General features: G+C 40.5%; 1 protein-coding gene across 1 annotated transcript; it reads left to right on the forward strand.

Moving 5' to 3' along the window:
• Positions 1-939: 939 nt before the first annotated feature.
• LOC310633447 (putative DBH-like monooxygenase protein 2) lies at positions 940-18,900 on the forward strand (the record flags this gene model as incomplete). The annotated part of the gene is made up of 13 exons (XM_083351152.1): positions 940-1,221; positions 2,138-2,284; positions 6,373-6,534; positions 6,710-6,793; positions 6,910-7,077; positions 8,017-8,119; positions 9,050-9,216; positions 12,416-12,507; positions 13,525-13,621; positions 13,732-13,791; positions 15,659-15,789; positions 16,971-17,085; positions 18,733-18,900. The coding sequence occupies 13 exons, from the start codon at positions 940-942 to the stop codon at positions 18,898-18,900; spliced, it is 1,776 nt and encodes a 591-aa protein (XP_083207278.1).
• Positions 18,901-21,605: the final 2,705 nt, after the last annotated feature.

Genomic DNA, 21,605 nt, shown 5'->3' on the forward strand with positions numbered 1-21,605 from the left:
TAACCACGACTTCTAAGCAAGATGGAAATTAGGGCAAAAAATAAAAGACAGCAATAACAAATATTTCTATATAATTCTCAAACATAATAAAACAACATATACATGCCAATGAAATCATCACAATTTTGAACTTCCCTCTTTTAAAAAGAGCCTGACTGGACCCAACTGATTTGCCTCAGTTGCTCTCAGATTCTTAATAAAAAAGAAACAAATATTTTAGAAGGGAACATGGGGAAATTGACATAAAAAAACCCAGCCAGGATGCCAAAAGATCTTGTCAAGGTAAAAGACAATCCAAAATAAATACAAGGGTGCCAATTACTGAAATCCTTTGCTAAAGACACAGATTAAGTGTTCTCCTCACAGTTTTATCTCTCTTTTTTCAACAGATTAGCCTGTTTAGGTGATGATGAATATGTATGTTTTTTAACCTGTTCGTACACAAGAATGTAAGACATCATTGGAACTTAGTGGGAAGTCATAGATTACTGACTGGATAGTGCATGAATTTTCCTCTCTATCTTTCCTCAGATTAAGACACCAACAAAACTAGTGGTGGTCAAAATGTTCACGCACTTCAGAAATGTTCTACTTCACTTTCACATTCAGGAGAGGTTATGTCATCCCAAATGCTTCTGGAAGATGTACACTTTGCAATCCCTGGACACAAGAAGAACCTTCTTTCCTGGGGAAAAAAAGGCATAAAAGCAATGCCTTTTGGGAAGCACGCCACTTTATTACATAAAATGAAGAACGAATGCCAGGGTTGAAATCTGATCTTGCGGAATCCAAAATGCTGTCGTTCCTCTTTGGCAAGGATCCCAGCTGGTCCCAGTTTTTCATATAAATTGGGTCTCCTCCACCCCACAAGGTGGTTACTGAAGGAAAGCTCTGTCAGAAGATATGAGAGAGAACAAAAAAGCACAATATGCCACAAATATGCACCATTCGTCTACGAAAATCCTGCTGTTTCTCATGTCTACCTTGTGCATTTGCTCCAGCCATCCTGCAGTTTCCCGACTACGTTTCTCTACATTCCTGGATCCCAAACACCAGACTTATCTCCGATGGGACTATGATGATGAACTTGCCATTATGACTTTTGAGTTTCAAGCTCAGTCAACTGGATGGGTGGCTTTTGGCTTCACCAATAATAAGGAGATTCTTGGAGCAGACTTCGTGATTGGCGGTGTTCTTCCTGATGGCAATATCTATTTCTCAGTAAGATTAAATTGAGAGTACCGTTTCGTTAAGAGCTTGGCTCTGTGTACAAAATTGAGGAGGCAAGAGGGATAATTTGTAATTTGAAGTTACAAATCAATTTAGAGATGATTGTTTCACATGACCAATGAGATAGCTGCAGTATCACTTAAGAAATGCTGGGGCCACATGAGATGGGTGGTTTAGAAATACAAAATATAAATAAATAAATCCGCTAATAGCTTCTGCTGTTTGGGCTTGCTCAGTTTATGTTGGAAGGCGCAGAAATAATTATTTTTGAGGCATAATTTGAGCTTGGAAAGCAATGCTCCCCCAAACCTCAACAAAACAAGGAAGAAAAAAAAATCCTTCTTTCTTTAAAGGAGACAGGGAAACGCCCATATATATTTTGTCTTGGGATTTTTTTTCCTATCCAGAAACTATTTGTTTTTTTTACTGAATCTTGTGAAATGGAAAGTCTGGGCCACCAACCACATCTACAAAATCCCAGAGCCAATTATTATTTCTTGAGTTTCAGGATGACTTTTTCATTGTAATAACAAGAGATATAGATTCTTCCTACCAAATTACAGGCTAATTTTTACCCTTAACCCTAGCAACATAAAGTGTTTTTGTAAAGTGTGTATACAAATACACACACACACACATTTACATCAATGCAAGCTAATCCCATACTTAATAGCCAGATGCAATATTTTAATTCAAATATTCAATTATTATACACACTGCTTCCTCCTACCTACCTGTAGCAATCTTGCAGCAAGATCAATGAGACAGGAATATAACGACTGGCCCAAGGTCTCCAGGGAGGTTCATTCTGGCAATGGTCTCTCGAACCGGATGGTCTCTCATCCAAGTAATGGGCTCTTCCTCTATCCATCGCAACGTATTTTTGAGTTCTTCCTGTTTCACTCAGGATTGGCATGGTGTGAATGAGAATACCATCTTGGAGGATGAAAAGCAAGACTATGAGCTGCTCTCATTGACCCAGGATGCAACGTCCACCACCCTGGCATTTAGGCGACAGTTCCGGACATGCGATGAACATGACCTGGACATCACAGTAAGCAAGACAATGGGGCCTGTTTTGTTTTATTTTTCATCCCATCTTTATTATTTTTATAAATAACCCAAGGCAGCAAACATGCCTAATATTCCTTCCTCCTCCTTCCCTGTGAAGTGAGTTGGGTTGAGAGAAAGTGACTGGTAGCAAGTCACCCAGACGGCTTTCATTCCCAAGGTGGAACTAGAATTCAGAGTCTCCCCTGGTTTTTAGCATAATGATGACTAATAGCACAAGCAAGGACATGGAGAGAAAAGACACAAAGAAACAAGAATTTGCTGCAACGAAGTTTGAGCTGCCTTTGCTTGTTGCACTGAGAGAACCTGATATATTTTCCACCTTTTTAAAACCAAGCAGCATTTCAAGGGTTTGTTTGCTTGTTCAGGTGTTAACTCATAAAGGTGACGAGTATTAGAGCATAACACAAATAACAATCGGAACATCTTGCGCAGTGCTACCAAAATACAATGCAGAAAAATAAGTTTTAGAAATCCATTCAAAGTCTGAAATCACACTTAAAGTGAAATGTTGGCAGAGGGGAAGCAGCTGTTTTGAGACTCTGTCTATTAAATGCAGATAGTTGTTCTTTGAAATATAAAATAATATGGATGGATTGGGCCTGCAGGCACGGGTCTATGGCAATTCACCTCAGCCAACTCACCACAGGACAACTTGCTGTGGAACAAGCATTACACTAATACTGAAGAAATGGTGGAATAGAATCACTAAAGAAAGGATTCAAAAGGAGGGACAAAATGAAACGTGAATGACAAAAATTAAAATATTTTTGGATTATTTTAAATAATTAAATTGAATTGTTAAATTATCCCGTGGCGAGTTGTCCCGCAGCACGTTTTCCTGTGGTGCGTTGGCCATGGTGAATTGTCAGCGGAGAGTGGGCCACAGCAAATTGGCCCTGGTGAGTTGTCCCATTCCGTATGCATCTTTACTCCATCTCTTTGCCACTTGCAGGGCAAATAAAAGAGCTCAAACCACATTCCCACTACTGAACAAAACAACTAAAAATCTGAGACGTGATCGTATATCCCTCCCAAAGCCACACATGCACACATTTCATGGCTGCATTGTTCCACTTCACCCATCCCCCTCAGTGCTAGTGTTCAACTTGGGATAATTCTTTGTTTCCTTACTAGCCCCAAATCCTCTTCTGATACAACCTTGTCAGCACTGAAGCGGGTACCAAGTTCTTACTTTAGTGGTAAGGTAAAGGTAAAGGTAAAGGTTCCCCTGCACGTGCGTGCTAGTTGTTTCTGACTCTAGGGGCCGGTGCTCATCTCCCTTTCAAAGCCGAAAAGCCAGCGCTTGTCCAAGGACGTCTCCGTGGTCATGTGGCCGGCATGACTAGATGCCAAAGGTGCACGGAGCGCTGTTACCTTCCCACCGTAGTGGTCCCTATTTTTCTACTTGCATTTTTTACGTGCTTTCGAACTGCTAGGTTGGCAGAAGCTGGGACGAGTAACAGGCGCTCACTCTGCTACGCGGCACTCGGGATTCGACCCGCCAAACTGCCGACCTTCTGATCGACAAGCTCAGTGTCCTAACCCACTGAGCCACCGCGTCCCAGACTTTAGTGGTAGTGGTATTCATTTATAGTTACATTTTAAAACCATGAAAAGAAAGAACAATCTTATTGGGGTTTTTTTACAAAGGAAAAAGAGAATGTATGTATCTGAAATTGTATAGGTTCTCCTGTTTGAGCAGGGGGATGGACTAGAAGACCTCCAAGATCCCTTCCAGCTCTATTCTATTCTAAGAATATATTGGTTAAAGGGGTTTCTATGCACGTGGCTGGCTAAGAACCCAAACAATGGGATGAAGAGCTAATCAATGGTTATGATCTCTGCCCTTATCCCTAAAAAGGACAAGGAAATAAAATGCCCACCAGGCTCTTATGCCTAAATGAGAACATGTGCTCCTGCCAAGAAATCACTGAGCAGCAAAAGATAACAGGCAATCCATGAAAGGAATGGGACCGTGGTGTTGAGGGCTATTGTTTTCACAGAGGGCTGCAGCAAGGATAATTCCCTTCCCCAAAGTAGCTCAAAGACCCCCACAAGTCTTCCACAGACCATAATCACAACTTCCTTGAAGAGCTATTGCTCCTCTCCCAATTTCTCTTAGGCAAAGGCAGGTCTGGTGCCATGGTGATGTATGTTTCTGTTTTCTACAGAAAAGGTCTTCCTAAGGATGAATGAATTTAAGCAGCTAAATAGTCCAGGTTCATTTAAAAGCTCTGAGCTGCATTTTCATATTAGTTAGCAAACCTGCCATATGCATGAGAAGTATCTCTTAGGCTTGAGAGACATAATGGTATAACAAGTAAAATACAAATAAAGGAAGCATTGAGGAATCAGTGTGAGCTTTAGAAGAACCTTTGCGGGGATCAAAATATTGAAAATAATAATAATAATAATAATAATAATAATAATAATAATAATAATAATAATAATAATAATAATAATAATAATAATAATAATAATTTTATTTGTATACCGCCCTTCTCCCGAAGGACTCAGGGCGGTGAACAGGGCAAACATATAAAAATACAAAGATACAAAAGTTAAAAAAGAATTAAACGAAATGCCCAAGCTAAAATAATAAGTAAATATATTTAAAACAACAATAAAATCCCAACCCATCCCCCATCAGGCCAGGCCGGCTTGTTCGAACAAATAAGTCTTCAGATCGCGTCGGAAGGAGCGAAGGTCGGGCGCCATCCAGAGCTCAACCGGCAACCGATTCCATAAATCCGGGGCACCCACAGAGAAGGACCTCCCCCTGGGGGCCACCAGACGACATTCTCTGACCGGTGGCACCCTGAGGAGGCCCTCTCTGTGGGAACGCACAGGGCAGAGGGAAGTTGACGCCGGCAGCAGGTGGATGTCAGTTAAATTGGTTAATTCATTAAATAATTAAATAATTAAAGGTTAAACTATAGGTAATTCTTCAGTGAACTATTAAACAAAATTAGTTCTTACTGCAAATTTGGGATGCTGAAGATATTAGAAATTTCAGAATACCAGAGTTGGAAGGGACTTGGAAGTCTTCCAGTGTATTCCCCTGCACAAGCAAGAAACCCTATATCATATTGGACAAATGGCTGTCCAATCTTTTCTTAAAAATTTCCAGTGATGAAGCGCCCACAACTTCTGGAGGCGAGATGTTCCACGGATTAATTTTTCTCATTGACAGGAAGTTTCTTCCTAATTCTAGGGTATTCTGGGATTCTAATATGCCATGCTTTGTTCTATCAGTTTCACAGAGGAGCTCTTACAAATGTTTTTCTGCCTGTGGTTTCCTTGTGTTTCTTCAGTCTCCCAAGAGAGAAGGTCCATAAATAAATCTGTCCGAGTGCCTGCATATGCACTGAAACCATTATCCCCAGCTCTTGGACAGACTGGGCTAGGAATCCTAGGCGTAACACCTCCAACATATATGAAGGGCACTGGATTGGGGAAGATCTGATCTAAGCACCCAAAGGCATTCCTGCCAGAGTGCCTAAATCAGACTCCTTTGTAACTAATATTGACACTCCTTAAATGTTTGTTTCATAAACTGACCACTGTTTCAGCAGACCCTCTACCCCCAACAGTTCAATTCTCTGTTTGATGGCCAATTGCATTAATCTCTACAAAATATCAAATATAAATGTTGTTGGTATATCAGCATCTGAACGAGGGTGGATATTATTTTCTTTACTAATGCATCATAAATAATGCCTGAATTGGGATAAGAAAGCTCACAAAAGAATGTAATCATACAAATCTGTAAGAACATGAGTATGAATTTGTGTCAGGATTTGTATAAATCTGGTGAGAGACAATTGCAGTAGGGATAAAACTGGTTCACGATGTTGAAGAACATTATGAAGAATTATTTCTTTGTGATTGCCAATGAGGGTAAATATTTAGGGCAGGGGTAGGCAACCTTGGCTCTTTTATGACTCGTGGACTTCAACTCCCAGAATTTTTGAGCCAGCATAGCTTATTCTTTCTTTGTGACTGCCGGTGAGGGTAAATGTTTAGGGATATGATAGGAGACTTTCCATTTCATTTGTGTCTACACAGGGTGACACACTACGTCTCATGGCTGCATTCGGCACAAATGACACAATTGATTTCTTCAAAGGAAAAATAATCCACAAATCTCTCTTCTTGATGCTGGCGGTATCTGAAGATGAACTGAAACATCCCAGTGTCTATCATGTGTACGATCTGAAATTAAATGATGTAAGTATCTAAAATTAAAAGCTCTTGATGGGCCTTTCCATTCCATAGAATTCAATGGTCCTCAGTAAATTGATCTCTTTCATTCATTGGCTCCTTTCTCTGGTGACCACACAGAGCAGTGCAAATCTCTTCCAGGCCTGAGATATTTACGATGTGCCTTGGCTTCCCTTTTCAGTTTCCTATCCCAGAGGATGAGACCACCTATGCCTGTACCTTTCTCCCTTTACCCATTGTCAAGACAAAACATCATATTTATAAGGTAACTGGAAAATCAAGCAGGGTGTTCTGCTTGTGAGATTGACAATTATCCCAGACTGTAAGAGCTTTTCACTTGCTAGTATCTTCTTGGTCTGACCTTGTCTTTTTTCTTTCCAGTTTGAGCCCATGATAACACCTCGGAATATAACCGCAGTGCACCACATATTAGTATATGGCTGTGGCAACGAAAGCGTGCTTCCCAGTGGAGTCAGTGACTGCTATGGAGCTGATCCTGATTTTTCTCTGTGCTCTCAGATAGTTGCTGGCTGGGCTATAGGAGGAGGGGTGAGTATGTAGATTTTCTAAACCAGGTTAAATGGTCCTTATTTCTCATTGAACTAACCCACTGCTGTTTGTAAACCTATTGTATCGTTGGAACATTCTTGCATTTTTTAAGATTTTATTTAATAGCAATTTTGGGGAATGAGGGAGGAATCACTCAATATTTTGAGCTATCTAGTGCAATGTGAACATGGGGTTTATTCAGCTTGGTTTTCTTCTTGCAGTTGCCAAATTAAATCATATCATCTGGGTTTTGACACAAGGGAGTGAGCTTTTCTGGCTTTTTATGCAGCTTTTCCTAACTATCTGGGTCATGGTTGTTGTAGTTTGTATGCCTTCAATCTCAACAACATCAAGATCCCAACATCCCATCCCATGCTACACACAGCACTGGTGGCGCAGTGGTTAAAGTGCAGTATTGCAGGCAAACTCTGCCCTCAGCCTGCAGTTTGGTCCTGCTGGGGCTCATCCTGCCAAAGTCAATAAAATGGGGAGCCAGATTGTTGGTGGCAATGTACAAATAATACTTTTACACTGTATACTGTCCAGAGAGTGCTATGGGCGGCATATAAATCTAACTTCTATTGCTATATTTTCAGTATCAGTTTCATCATTTTTATATAGCTCTTTTCAAGTAACAAAGGGTATTATTCACCATTGCAAGTTCCTAGAGAATGTCCCATTTTTTCCTATAACCGTAATACATATATTTAAAAGCAAATCCCACTGAGTACATTGAGGCTTTTCCCCTGATAAGCATTGCGATTGAAGGATTAAATATGCTCTCTCACATCTGGCAAGAAATTTAGTGGCATGACTGTCAAGTGACTCTCTCTCTCTCTCTCTCTCTCTCTCTCTCTCTCTCTCTCTCTCTCTCTCTCTCTCTCTCTCTCCCTCCCTCCCTCCCTCCCTCTCCCTCTCCCCCCTATTTCCATAAATAAGTCCTACATGTTCCCAGATGAAGCTGCATACTCCATAGGGACGCCAATTGATCCTCAATGGGTCCGATTAGAAATTCATTACAGCAATTTTGATTTAATTCCAGGTCAGTAAAAGTACATGTGAACTGATTAAGGGAAAAATTAGAGGCACAAACAGGTATCCAAGACAGAATGGAAAGAAGGACATGTTATCAGGATTCAAAGATTCAAATTTCAGATGAAAAGAAATGAATATCTGTAGGGTACGAGTCCCTTGGACTGCAAGGCGATCAAACCGGTTGGTCCTAGAGGAGATCAACTGTGACTGCTCTTTAGAGGGCCAGATCCTGAAGTTGAAACTCAAATGCTTTGGCCACCTAATGAGAAGGAAGGACTCACTGGAGAAGAGCCTAATGTTGGGAAAGGTTGAGGGCAATAGAAGAAGGGGACGACAGAGAATGAGGTGGCTGGATGGAGTCACTGAAGCAGTAGGCGTGAGCTTAAATGTACTCCAGAAGATGGTAGAGGACAGGAAGGCCTGTCCATGGAGTTGTCCATGGAATCACGATGGGTTGGACATGACTTTGCAACTAACAACAAGGGTATGATTCCTATATCCATAAGGGTTAGACAAACTGAGTAAGAGAAACAAGACTAAAGCAAAAGCTCTACCATTTCATTTGAGAGATATATAACTTCTCAAATGGCACTCTTACCCAAGGTGAGATATTGGCGGGGGGGGGGAGGACTGTTTAAGTGACAGGAGGCAGCATAGCCAGCTCAAAGATGGATAGATAAGAACATCAGAAATGTCTATGGTTACATCTAATCCAGCTGAAATTTGTAAGCAAGGCATAAAAAAGAGTGGTTTCTGTGATGCTTATTCCGGGTCCCTGATACAATACTGGAATGAGTCCATTAGAGTTGGGCAGTTAATAAATTCAGGTAAATAAATGTATGTATTAATGCATGGTTCCTTAATGAATGGAACCCACAAATTTTAGGTAAGTGCTCAAGTGCTGTTTTGCTCAATTCTGTTATTTCTTTTTCTTGAGACTTAATTGATAACTCAGGCCTGAGACTCTTCTACACTTCGGACCTTCGTCCATATGACATGGGGGTGCTACATACAGGAATTTACACATTTCCTGTCCATTTCATCCCCCCTCAAGCAGATTCTTTCATGTCTTACGGCTTCTGCAATACCAGTCGTTTTCATGAGGTAAGCTTGACAGCCTTTATCTCAACCCATCACAATCACCTCTGGTTATCTTTATTGCACTGTTGAGTTCAGGTGTTCACTCTTATGAAAAGCCTACAAAAGATAGGCTTCCTTCCTTCCTTCCTTCCTTCCTTCCTTCCTTCCTTCCTTCCTTCATTTTTTCCTTCCTTCCTTCCTTCCTTCCTTCATTCCTTCATTCATTTTTCCTTCTTCTTTCTTTCTTTCTTTCTTTCTTTCTTTCTTTCTTTCTTTCTTTCTTTCTTCTTCTTTCTTTCTTTCTTTCGAGAGTCAGTTTGGTGTAGTATTTAAGATGCTGGTGAAGAAATATGGAGACCATCATTAGGCACAATGTCTTTGAGCCGGCCATTTCTTTCACCTTCAAATCTGCATTGACTCGTGGTGACATCCTGGAATAGTCCCTGCAGTTTTCTTGGCAAAATTTCAAAACTGGTTCACCATGTCCTTCTTTCTAGTGCTCACTGGCTGGCCCAAAGTCACTCAGCTGACTTTGTGCCTAATGCTGAACTAGAACTCATGGTCTCCTGGTTTCTGCATCAGCATCTTAAACACTATACCAAATTGGCTCTCAATATTAGGCCACCTAAAACATTCCACAAGAGCCCCGCCTAAGCCTCTCGTCAGAAAACCAGTCTGAGGAAACTGACCATCCGAGTAATGAAGTGGCAGAGAAATAAATCTGCCCGAAAGAATTGGTAAAAATGATCTGTGTGGTGCAAATGTGTTCAGCAGATGAGGGGGGAAGATTTGATGTTGTCTTGGGTCAGTATGAGTCTGCTGGTTCTTTCCTAAGCAAAAGCTACCAGGATTGTTTATTGCTTGCTCTCACCATGGAAAACATTGGAAAGAAATGACCCTAACCCTAACACTTTTCCAAATGATAGGAAAGTTAAAAAAAAATATTCCAGCTGTTTCTTCTTCCTGTTTCCAGCCACAATCCCCAAGGCTGTGCATAAGTTTTAAAAGAGATCAAGCCACTATTCTTGTGTCTTCTGCAAAACATCTAGGTTTGGCCCTTCAGAACAGAGTAGACAGGGCTTTTTTTCTCATAGAACACTCAGAACGGAGTTCTGGAACCTTTTTTTGGATGGAACCTTGTATGGTAGGCAAGGAGGGTTGTATGACGTGTGAGTTCCGGCACCTTTTTCTGTTACAAAAAAAGCACTGAGAGTAGACATGAAGGTAAATATGTCAGCCTGTAAACTAATAACAGAACTGTGATGGATTGAGAGGAATATATGAGTTAAGGAAGTTTTATCTTTTCCTTCTTCTGCTGTTCTAATTAAATTTCACTTCCTTCAAAGCTGTGTATCATCCCAGAAAGGAAGCCCCTATTGTTGCCGGATCAGTGGAAGTAATAGCAGACTTGGGAAAGAGCACTATTGTCATCTGGGTGGCAACTCCAAAGAAAACCATTAAATGTTCCTCGACCCTCAAACCATGAGCCTGACATTTAAAAGAAAATACAGAAGTGTTTCTAGGAACCCCTCAAATATTGGAACACTGCTATCATGTCACCCTTAGTCCTTCTTTTCATTAGACTAGGCATACCCAATTCCTGTAGCAATTCTTCGCACATTTTCATTTCCAGCCCCCTAATCATTTCTGTTGCTTTTCTCTGCACTCTTTCCAGAATTTCAACATTTTTTTGTACTGTGGTGACCAGAACTGGATGCAGTATTCCAAATGTGGTCTTACTAAGGCTTTGTAAAACAGTACCAGAACTTCACGTGTTCTTGACTCTGTCCCTCTATTAATGCAATTAGGATTGCATTGGCTTTTTTGGCTGCTGCTGTTGGTGAAATATGAACACTGTTGGTTCATATTTAAGTGATTATCCACTAGGACTCCTAGATCCCCATGATGGAATCATGAATTAAAATACTTTATAATTCTGATCCAGATAGCATAAACTCTACAGAACGGTTTTAAACAGACTTTTATTGATCAGGAATCCTAGGCAGACTTACGTCTGCTGATAGGTTCATCCGATCATGAGCAGATCTGTCCAGTCTGGCAGTGTAAAAAATTAAAGGTAGATTCACCCCATGTTGGTTTGGAGCGAAGAAGCCTCGTTGCTTGGGTTCATAAAGAGAGATAATACAAAGACACAAAGCCAGGAAGTCCTGCAATAAACTTTGAAACTCCTCCCACTTAACCAGATAAATATAGGATTCACTAAACAACTAGACTACATCTCCCAGAAGCCATCTCTTAAAGAAATAGCATTTAACCCTGTAAATACTAAATATTCTTACATACAATTCTGCTAAGGATGCAGTGTTAACCCTGTAAATACTAAATACTCTAACACAGTTCTTAAGTATATGCTCTGGCCAAATGGTTACATATTGGTCCAGCACAATCCCTCTATCAATTACTGGGACTGAGAAAAGTTTCACCTAGTCTATACCTATATAGTTGGCTTTTCTTACCTAAGTGTAAAACCTTACTTTTATCTACATTGAATTTCATTTTATTAAATAGTTCCCATGTTCAAGTCAGTCAACATCTTTTTGGATCTTGAGCTTGTCTTCTGGAGTGCTGGCTATTCCTGTCAGCTTAGCGTCATCTGTAAATTTGATGAGTTCCCTTTCAATTCTCTTGTCTAGGTTAGGAAGATATTGAAGAGTGCTGGGGCTAAAATGAAACCTTGGGGTACCCCACTGCTTATTTCACTCCATCTGGATTGAAGACTACACATTGAGTATGATATGTCAGCCAGTTACAAACCCGGCTGGTGGTAGTGCTGTCTATCACTACCACCAGAAGCCAAAAGGCAGCTCATCTGGGAGGCAGGCAGTGGTCCCAGGAGGGCAGGAGGTGAAGAAAGGTGAAGAAGTAGGTAGGATAGATCTGACCTTGCTGGGAAGCCATGGTGGGTAAAATTGATGTCAAAACAATGCAGCAAAAGCTATGCTGCAACAAACCACAGATAAAGAACAATAAGCAAAATCACAATATTTAAGACAAACCAAACAAGCAGTAATGTACATATGAAATCACAATAAAGTATCACAGGAAAAATACAAACAAAGGCTATTAACTTCCTGGGTCATTTGCCTTGTCAAGCATTAGTCTGAAAAAAATAGAAAATGTTGAATGGCTGTTGCGGTCCCTTTGCTCCAGGCATGAGGCATTAGTTCAGTCTAAAACTAGTTCATCTCTTTTTTTTCTCTAGATCAATGGGAGTCCAGTGCCGGATATGCATGTCTTCGGTTATTTACTCCATACCCATCTAGCTGGAAGGGGACTGCGAGGTGTCCAATACCGGTAAGCAAAATTTCTAGGCCAAATATAGCATGACAGCAACAGTTTTCCCCCACTCAACTCAACAATATGAGAATGGCTTGAAAGCAAAAACTGAAGAATGTTGGCTATCCATTTTTATAGCTCAGAGAGTTGTACATTTTTTGACACAAAGCCAGTGGTCTTGTCAAATATAAACACAAAAAACAAAATAGAAAGAATCTTTATGAAGTCATTGTTGTCCACATAGCTATAATGTTCTTGGCGGTGCTCAAACTCAAGGAGTAGGAAAAACAAAGCGGACATGGAATACTCCAGGGATCTAGTGCTCAAGCGACAAAACAGGGGGCATATTCACATAGTCCAACCAAAGAAAGCAGTTGTAAGCAGCACAGGTTGCAGGTTGAGTGTTTCCTTTTAGGAGCCTGATCATCCAAGAGTTACTTGGCTGATAGTTGCTTGGTGGATAACAAGGCATAGGTGCTCCTAGCAGTGTTTACTCTCAGCCTTGGCCTTTGCTTCCTGAATTCCTTCAACCTATATTAACCTCCTTCTTTAAAACCAGGATGAGGCCCTGATTCTAACTGTCTCACGGTTTCTGATCGAGAAACGTTTGCCACAAATTTTCCCTTAAAAAGTAGCTGGGATTCCTCAGCCTCATTCAGATCCTACTCCTGCAGACATTCCCTCACTTTTTCCTCAACAGAGGACTGGGGGAGGGGGGCACCACCCTGGCACTGACCCATGCCCTAGAAAGCTCCCCATGCCTTCTGAAACAGCACAGATTACTCCAAAGAGAACAGGCAATAACCTATCAAGAGAGGCTTTGTACTTTATGGAGTCAAGGATAATGTGAAGACACAGCATAATATTCATTTCCCTAGACCTATGAAGAAACAGATACATTAACATTTGGGCTGCAGTGACCATGGAAACATTTGTCAGGAAATTATTAGATCGTGGTTGCTCTTGTACCCCAAACAGATCCCTCTCTGCAGCATGAGCAATGTTCTGTCTCACTGATATTGTCTCTATGTACAGGAATGGAAAACAGTTGAGGATGATCTGTGAAGACAATAAATATGATTTCAATCTTCAGGAGACAAGAGACTTGAAGAAGCCTATTATTTTCAAACCAGTATGTCATTCTAAGATATCTATTTGACTTAGGGTTAGGCAATAAGCCCCTCAATATTGGGACCCCATATTCCTTCAGATCTGTGATAAAGTTGACTGCTTTGTTCACAGGGAGATGAATTCCTGGTGGAGTGCCAGTATCAAACTACAGATCGGACAGATACAGTCTTTGTAAGTCTATTCTGAATACTTAGGATAGACAGAGTGGTGGATAGACAGTTTTTGAAAATAAAATCAGGTTCATCCTGTAATATACAAATATTTTAGTAATAGTTTGCAGGGTCCAACATTGCCTGTTAATAACTTTCCATTGATGGGCTAGAAAAATGGAATAACATTTTCAGCATTCTCTTTTAAGAGAAAGAAAATCATAAAGCAAAGGTCAGGAGCCAGGGGAATGGTAGTTCCAATGTGGGATTGCTATTGAAGAATTGGTGCGTTGTCCAGTTGGAGTTGCCAGAGAAGACTAAGAGTTACAGGAAGCCATATTTAACCTCTTATTATTATTACCTGGGATAGATGTGGGATAGACAGTTTCACATCAGATGGATTCATAACTGGCAGACCAACCACACATCTATATGAAGGGAAGCATGCAGTAGGGTACCTCAAGGTTCTGTCTTAGACCCAGTATCAGCTCCTTCATAAATGACTTAGATGAGGGGATAGAAGAGGAACACATCAAATTTGCTGGTGACACTTTCAATCTGGGGGGAATAGTTAACACTTTAGATGATAGAGTCAAGATCCAGAAGGATCTTGATAGACTTGAACACTGAGCTGTATCCAAAAGAGTGCAATTTGAGGGTGAGGAAGGAAGGAAGGAAGGAAGGAAGGAAGGAAGGAAGGAAGGAAGGAAGGAAGGAAGGAAGGAAGGAAGGAAGGAAGGAAGGATTCTACACCTAGGTAAGAAAAACCAAATGCAGATATATATAATAGGTTGTAACTGGCTCTGTGAGAGAGATTTAGGTGTCCTAGGACACCACGATGTAATTATGAGCCAGCAGTGTGCTGCAGATGCCAAATAGCTACTGGAATCCTAGTTTTCATCAGCAGAGGGATAGTTTCAAGATCATGCCAAGTGTTAGTACCACTTTATCCTGCACTGGTGAAACCCCACTTGGAAAACTATGTCCAGTTCTGGTAACCCCAATGTTAAGATCTTAAAAAGAATGCAGAGAAAAGAAACAAAGATGATAAAATTGAGGGAATTGGGTATATCCAGTCTATTGAAGAGAAGGACTAGAAATGAAATGATTACAGTATTCCAGTACTTGAGGCGCTGTCACAGAGAAGAGGGAGTCAACTTATTCTCCAAAACATCTGAGGGCAGGACAGGAAATAACAGTGGAACATCATTAAAAGAGATACAATCTAGAATGGTACTATAGGATCTCCTGACTGGACTAGAAGAATTCCAAGATCAGTTCCACCCCTATTACTCTATGTCAGAGGTCCCCAACCTTTCTGGGTTGGTGGCCCAGTGGGAGAGAGAAGGGCAGGCGCCTTACGTGAGCATGCACCAACATGAATGTGGCCACACGTGCATGCACATGCACAAACAGGCCACAAGTATGCACACCATGCAAATGGGGCTGTGAGCATGTGCACAAGGCTCTCAGCCACACCAGCACCTGTGTGAGGCTTGTGCTGTGGCCTGCCTGCTCCTTGTGGCGCTGCCACCACCTGTGCAAGGTTCATGGCAATGCTGCCACCTGTGTGTGGTGTGCCACCACCCACCTGCTGCCTGTGGCGCATCCGCCGCCCACACAAGGTTCATGGCAATGCTGCCACCACAATACTAGTGCCACTGCCACTGCCTGCACAACAGTCACAGCAATGGTGGCATGAGTGGAATGAGCACACACTCACACGTACGTGCACTGCCCAACTACTCATGCAGCCTGGTGTTATATGTTCTAACCTTATTCCTACAACAAAGGTTTTCAGTTTAAGCTGAAGTGAAGCTTCTGCATAATTAGTGATCTTCCATTGAACCTCAAACAAATATTGTTTATTATTTATTTATTTCTCTCAGGGAGGCCCAAGTACCCTGAATGAAATGTGCCTAATATTCCTCTTCTACTATCCTCGCAACAACATCTCCAGCTGCCTAGGACTCCCGGACATTCAATATGTTGCCAATCAGCTTGGTCAGGAGGCAAATGAGTGAGTGCTTCAGGCTAGGCCCAAGGAACAAAGTTGCTTGGATGGCATAGTTGGAGAATGTCTGAGGAATGGCTTGCTACCGAAGCATCATAATGTCACAAAACACTCTGGGCAACTTGTCACCACTCCACTTACGGAATGCAAAATCCTCCATCTTTTCTGATGCTTAGTAAGGCAATGGGATGCCAGCAGAAAATCTAATCTGCACAGATCTGGACGGGAAGCATCCTAAGGAAGGATGTGTGGTTTGTGCAAATGATATACACTTATATATCAGTATAGGTGAATCTCTGTATAGCAGGAGTAGAAAACCTGGATCATCAGGGTGGAGACATCAACTTGATCTATATTTTGCTTATTGAATTCGTTTAAATCAAATTAAGTCAAACTTTTGTCCTATCCACTGCCCAATTGTGCTTGTGTGTGTGTGTGTGTCTGTGTCTGTGTCTGTGTGCCCCCAGCATGCTTTTCAATGGCAAAATATACCCATCATCTCAAACATGTTTTGTAGAGGGTCTCCCTCAACTTACTGTACACATAGCGCCAGATGCAACTTTGAGACCGAAAAACCTGCCCAGTACTGCTATGGGGTAAAAATAAGCATTTCCAAATGTTCTGGTTGTAATTTGAATGGAGTCTGGCAGACTGTGTTTAATTAAGGTAAAGGTAAAGTTCCCCCACACATGGGTGCTAGTCGTTTCCAACTCTAGGGGGCCGGTGCTCATCTCTGTTTCAAAGCCAAAGAGCCAGCGTTTGTCCGAGGACGTCTCCGTGGTCATGTGGCTGGCATGACTAGATGCCAAAGGCGCACGGAACGCTGTTACCTTCCCACCGTAGTGGTCCCTATTTTTCTACTTGCATTTTTATGTGCTTTTGAACTGCTAGGTTGGCAGAAGCTGGGACGAGTAACAGGCCCTCACTCTGTTATGCGGCACTCAGGATTCAACCCGCCAAACTGCTGACCTTCTGATCGACAAGCTCAGCATCCTAACCCACTGAGCCACCATGTCCCTCTGTGTTTAATTACACACCCATTATTCCTAATCATTAGCCAGGTTGTTATCCTCGATTAGTTGTCGGTTTTCACACAAACCTAGCTTTTGGGGATACAGCTTTTTCTGTCTCTGTGTCTCATCTTGGTATCTGTAGACAACTCCCTGTGTTGTAATTTCACCCTGCAGTCCAACAGAAGGAATGATGGCCATCAGTTCTGTACAATGGGACAATGAAACTATCAAGAAAGCAGAGAAAGCATGCAGGGAAGCACCTCAGATTATTAACATAAAAACCATTGATGTAAGTAGATTTTAAATTCTGGAGGAAATACAATGGTTGAACTGGAAATGGAATGGGAAAACTTGCTGCAGTCATCTCATCATGGGACGACTTACCACAGGACAGTTCAACAATTCAATTTAATTATTTAAAATAATTTTTAAAATATTTTAATTCTTGTCGTTCACATTTATTTTGTGCTTCCTTTTGCATCCCTTCTTTAGTAATTTTAGTCCAATTCTTCAATATTAGGCTAACACTTGTTCACAGCAAGTTGTCTTGCAACAAGTTGGCCATGGCAAGTTGTTCCACTGTGAGTTGGCTGCAGCGAGTTTGCTGAGTTAGCCACTGCAACTTGGCAGTAACACATTTGTCGTGGCGAGTTACCATTGACTCAACCGTAAAAGCAAGAAATGGAACAATAGATAGCTAATCTTGAATCTCCATGAGGCTCAGACTTTTCAATCTCTCTTTATTCTGAACATGGTATGAAGAATACCAATCAATTAGGGAGCATCTTTCCAAACTTCAGGCAACTGAAGTTTACATATTGTCAGTCTCAACTCCCATCAAAGGGAGCACAAAGGCCACCTACGGTATAGCTCAAACCAAAAATAGACCAGGTAAATTAAAAGCATTTATGGGGCGTCTGAGTAGCCAGTTTTTCCTATTCTTTTCTAGTCCTTCATCCATTCTCCTCCTTGGATGGTCTTCCACACTTGACTGTGCCTTAATTCATTTCTTGCTCAACATCTTTCTTCTACTAGATTAAAAATCTTTCTTTAGGTTCAGGTTCTGACATAGTAGCCATTGAAAACTGGAACAGAAAAAAGATGTAGAAGTATATTCTTTTTTAAAAATCCATAGTAAACCTTTCTTTCAATTATAGATAGGTAAATCAATGACATGTATGACATTCTAGCTCCAAGTCTTCCTTTGATTTGGTTGGGTTCCAACCCATTTCCAACCCATTTTTACAAGTATATTCTTCTAAGTTCCATTCATCTCCTTGGAAAGATCTTTTTTATACAAAGATAGTTATCTGCCAGAACATTTATAAATATTTAGATCAGACATCACACTCTGTTCAATTCCAGCATCACATTTCCCTAAAAATAAAAAACTGGAGTAAGCAGAGTATTGAAATAATTCCTCTTGCTAGTAGTTTTTATTTAAATTAGGTCTGTCTATTCTGATTTCATCAAGAAGAAATAATGACCTTGTCTTGCCCAAAGGCTGGGGTCCTCAGCCAGGGGTCCTTTGACTAGAATGAAAAAAAAATACTTTCACTAATCTCTAATTGAAATTAACCTTGTCTTGTAGGTGATTTAATAAATCACAAGCATATATATTACTATTATTTGTTATTTTTTAATAATTTGATAACTATAATTGAGTGTGATGGGTTTCCTTTCTAACAAAATATGTATATATTATTATAACAAATAATATACGTATACATAATGTAATATAGTAATATACATGTGTCTTATTATAAACTAGTTTATGGACTTAAATGCATTCTTCTGGTCAAAGTGTTGCAGGTTTCTTGAAGATCTCAGAATAATCCATGGCATAGAAAGGTTAAGAATCCTTTCCCTGAGAAGATGGGAAAGGCCCAACAAGAAGGTATTGTCTATCTTGAACATTTTCCTTCTTTACTTGCAGGAGGTGATGGTGAACGAAACTGGTTTCATTCGTGATATTGAAGTTCCTGAGCCAGCACCCTGCAAGTTGAGTCCAAGAGACGTAATTACGACACCTCAACCACCTTACGTGCACACCAAGTACAAAGCAATTCCAGATGTGGCTTCCAAAACTGTTAGCACCTCTTAGCCTGCTGTTCATAATTTTGGGGTTTGCTTGGCTTCTCATCTCCTCCCCCACCCACCCACCCACCCGGTATGAATTCTCAGCATCCCATGCCAATTTCTGGGAGTCTATCTCCAACCGCTTTTTACTGCTGTGTGTGCAAAGTTCAAAGCTGAAACAAGCCAGCCAGCACTGGGGAGAGGTCCAAATATATCACCTGGAATTTAGAGAGGACCTATCCTTCTTTTCAATCCTGCCATATAATTCGACTCTAGAAAGAAATGGGGCATCTGTCCTGGGGTAAGCAGAGGGTAAGAGCCCAGGGCAAATGTGGGCAGCCAGTGAATTTTATAGCAGACTTCCTCAACCTGATATCTTCCAGATGTATCTGGATTGGGATTCCCAGATTTCCCAGCCAGCATAGCCAAACTCCTTGCTAACTGGGAGGTTGGAATATATGAAAGATACCTTGTTAAAGAACAGTGTATTCTCTTCTGTTCAACCATGTGCCTTACAATGATTGTCTGGGAAGGCAAGCAAGAAGATGAAGCCCTAATTGGAAGACTATTACAAAGGAGTCTGGGTTAACCCATGGTAATAACATCCACAACTGAAACAAGAAACAAATATGCCCAGGGAAGTGGAGCAGTCAAGTTTGCCCTTAACTTCAGGAAAAATGAATTTATACGTGAACCTAACACATAGTATATTTAAATATGACTGATAGAAATGTCATAGAATATTGAATATTATATAAATGGAACACAGAATTCTCACAGTTTGGGATGTTTTGATACGTGAGACAAAGGATAGGATTTGCTATTTACTCTATCATCAGCAATTAAATTTTATTTTGAAGCTTCCACTAGAATTAAAAAGGTGGAATAAACATATAATAAAAATAATATCTGCTTAGTGTGTTAAAAACTAAAACATTTTTTTCCAAATTCTTTGCGATAGGAATGAAATGACACAAATGACACTTTTTCTTAGAATATCCAAAATCCAATATATTTAGTAATAATTTATTTATAAATGTTGTGATTAAAATAAGATTTACTTTTATATTTTATATAATTTTTATCATCCCAAAATTATTACATTATTAAGAATTTTTTAAATAGATAGATGTATATTCGGAATGAAAATGCTCCTGTGATTAAAATATGGATACCTGATTATTACAATCAAGCATAAATTTTTATCTGATACATGCAAATGTTTCTGTCTTCTTTAGTATACTTGCAAGTTGCCTTCCAAATCACTGGGTCTGTGCTCCTTTGATAAAAATTTAAGACTGTCTCTTTTTTTTATTGAAAAGTTTTACAATACATTTTATTTTTAACAAAACAAAACAAAACCCCTCCCAACCCCCTCCCCTCTCCCCAACCCTCCCCAACCCCTCCCTCCCTCCCCCTCCCCCCTCCCAGACTTCCCAGAGCTAAATACAAGGTATAACAGTAAAAACAATCATAATCTACCATATGCAAACAAAAATAACTATTAAATCTGTCGCACTTTAACTCTTATAAAATAACTACAAGCAGTATAAATATCACCTCGATACTTATTCAAATGCTAAGTGAAACTTTTTAGTCCCATATTTATTCTGGATGTAATCAATCCATTTTTTCCACTCCACAATATATCTCTGTTGCGAATGGTCTTTCAAGTACGCTGAGATCTTTGCCATTTCCGCCAGGTTGGAAACTTTTAAAGTCCATTCTTCTATAGTCGGCAGTTCTTCCTTCTTCCAATATTGCCCTACTAAAAGTCTTGCTGCCGTAATAAAATTTAAGACTGTCTCTTATATTCAGGTTGTCGGTTGGACATTAAAGTTATCGGTCCCTCTGCTGTCCCTCACGCCAATTTCTGCATGAAGATTGAGCTATACCTCTGTGGACGTGCAGGTGTTTAATAGTACAAGTGTTCCTCAATTGCTTCATTATTCAAACACCTACCAGCCCATCCAAATGGGGAGTGCTGAATTCTCTCCTGAATGATAACACTTTCTCTTGCCCGTACATGAATATGTCTATATTTTCACTGCTCCTCTCCATCCGCCCTACCACCACAACGGAGCCCAACGTTTATATTGCTGGGTGAGTTTTGCCCCATTTTGATGACCTTTCTTGCCACAGTTGTTAAGGGAATCACTGCAGTTGTAAGTGAATCTGGCTTCCCCATTGACTTTGCTGGTCAGGAGGTCGCAAAAGGAGAGCACAATGTAACTGTCATAAATATAAGCCAGCTGCCAGGCATCCAAATTTTGATCAGGTGACCATGGGGATGCTGTGAAAAATGGTCACTTTTTTCAGTGCCATTGTAACTTTGAACACTCACTAATGAGTGTAAGTTGAGGACTACCTGTATTTTGTTCTATTTTTACCGAGACAAATCTGATGATATCTTGATTTGTCCATGATATTCACCATTATGCAAGCAGTAGAACAAAGTCAAAGTAGAGTCTGGTAACAAAACTAGTGATCCAGCGAAATGCTGTAGATATAATTTACTTGGACTTCAGAAAGGCATTTGGCAAAATAGACCACAACCTACAACTTGATAGAAAACTGTGGGTTAGAGAGGATCACCACCAGATGGATTTGTAACTATTTTTTATTTTTATTTTTTTTATTTTAATTCCATTTATATCCCGCCCTTCTCCGAAGACTCAGGGCGGCTTACAAGCTTAGCAGTAGCAGTAGCCTTCATTCTATGTATATGCC

The sequence above is a fragment of the Vipera ursinii genome (genome assembly GCF_947247035.1).
Source record: "Vipera ursinii genome assembly, chromosome: 2".
NCBI lineage: Eukaryota > Metazoa > Chordata > Lepidosauria > Squamata > Viperidae > Vipera > Vipera ursinii.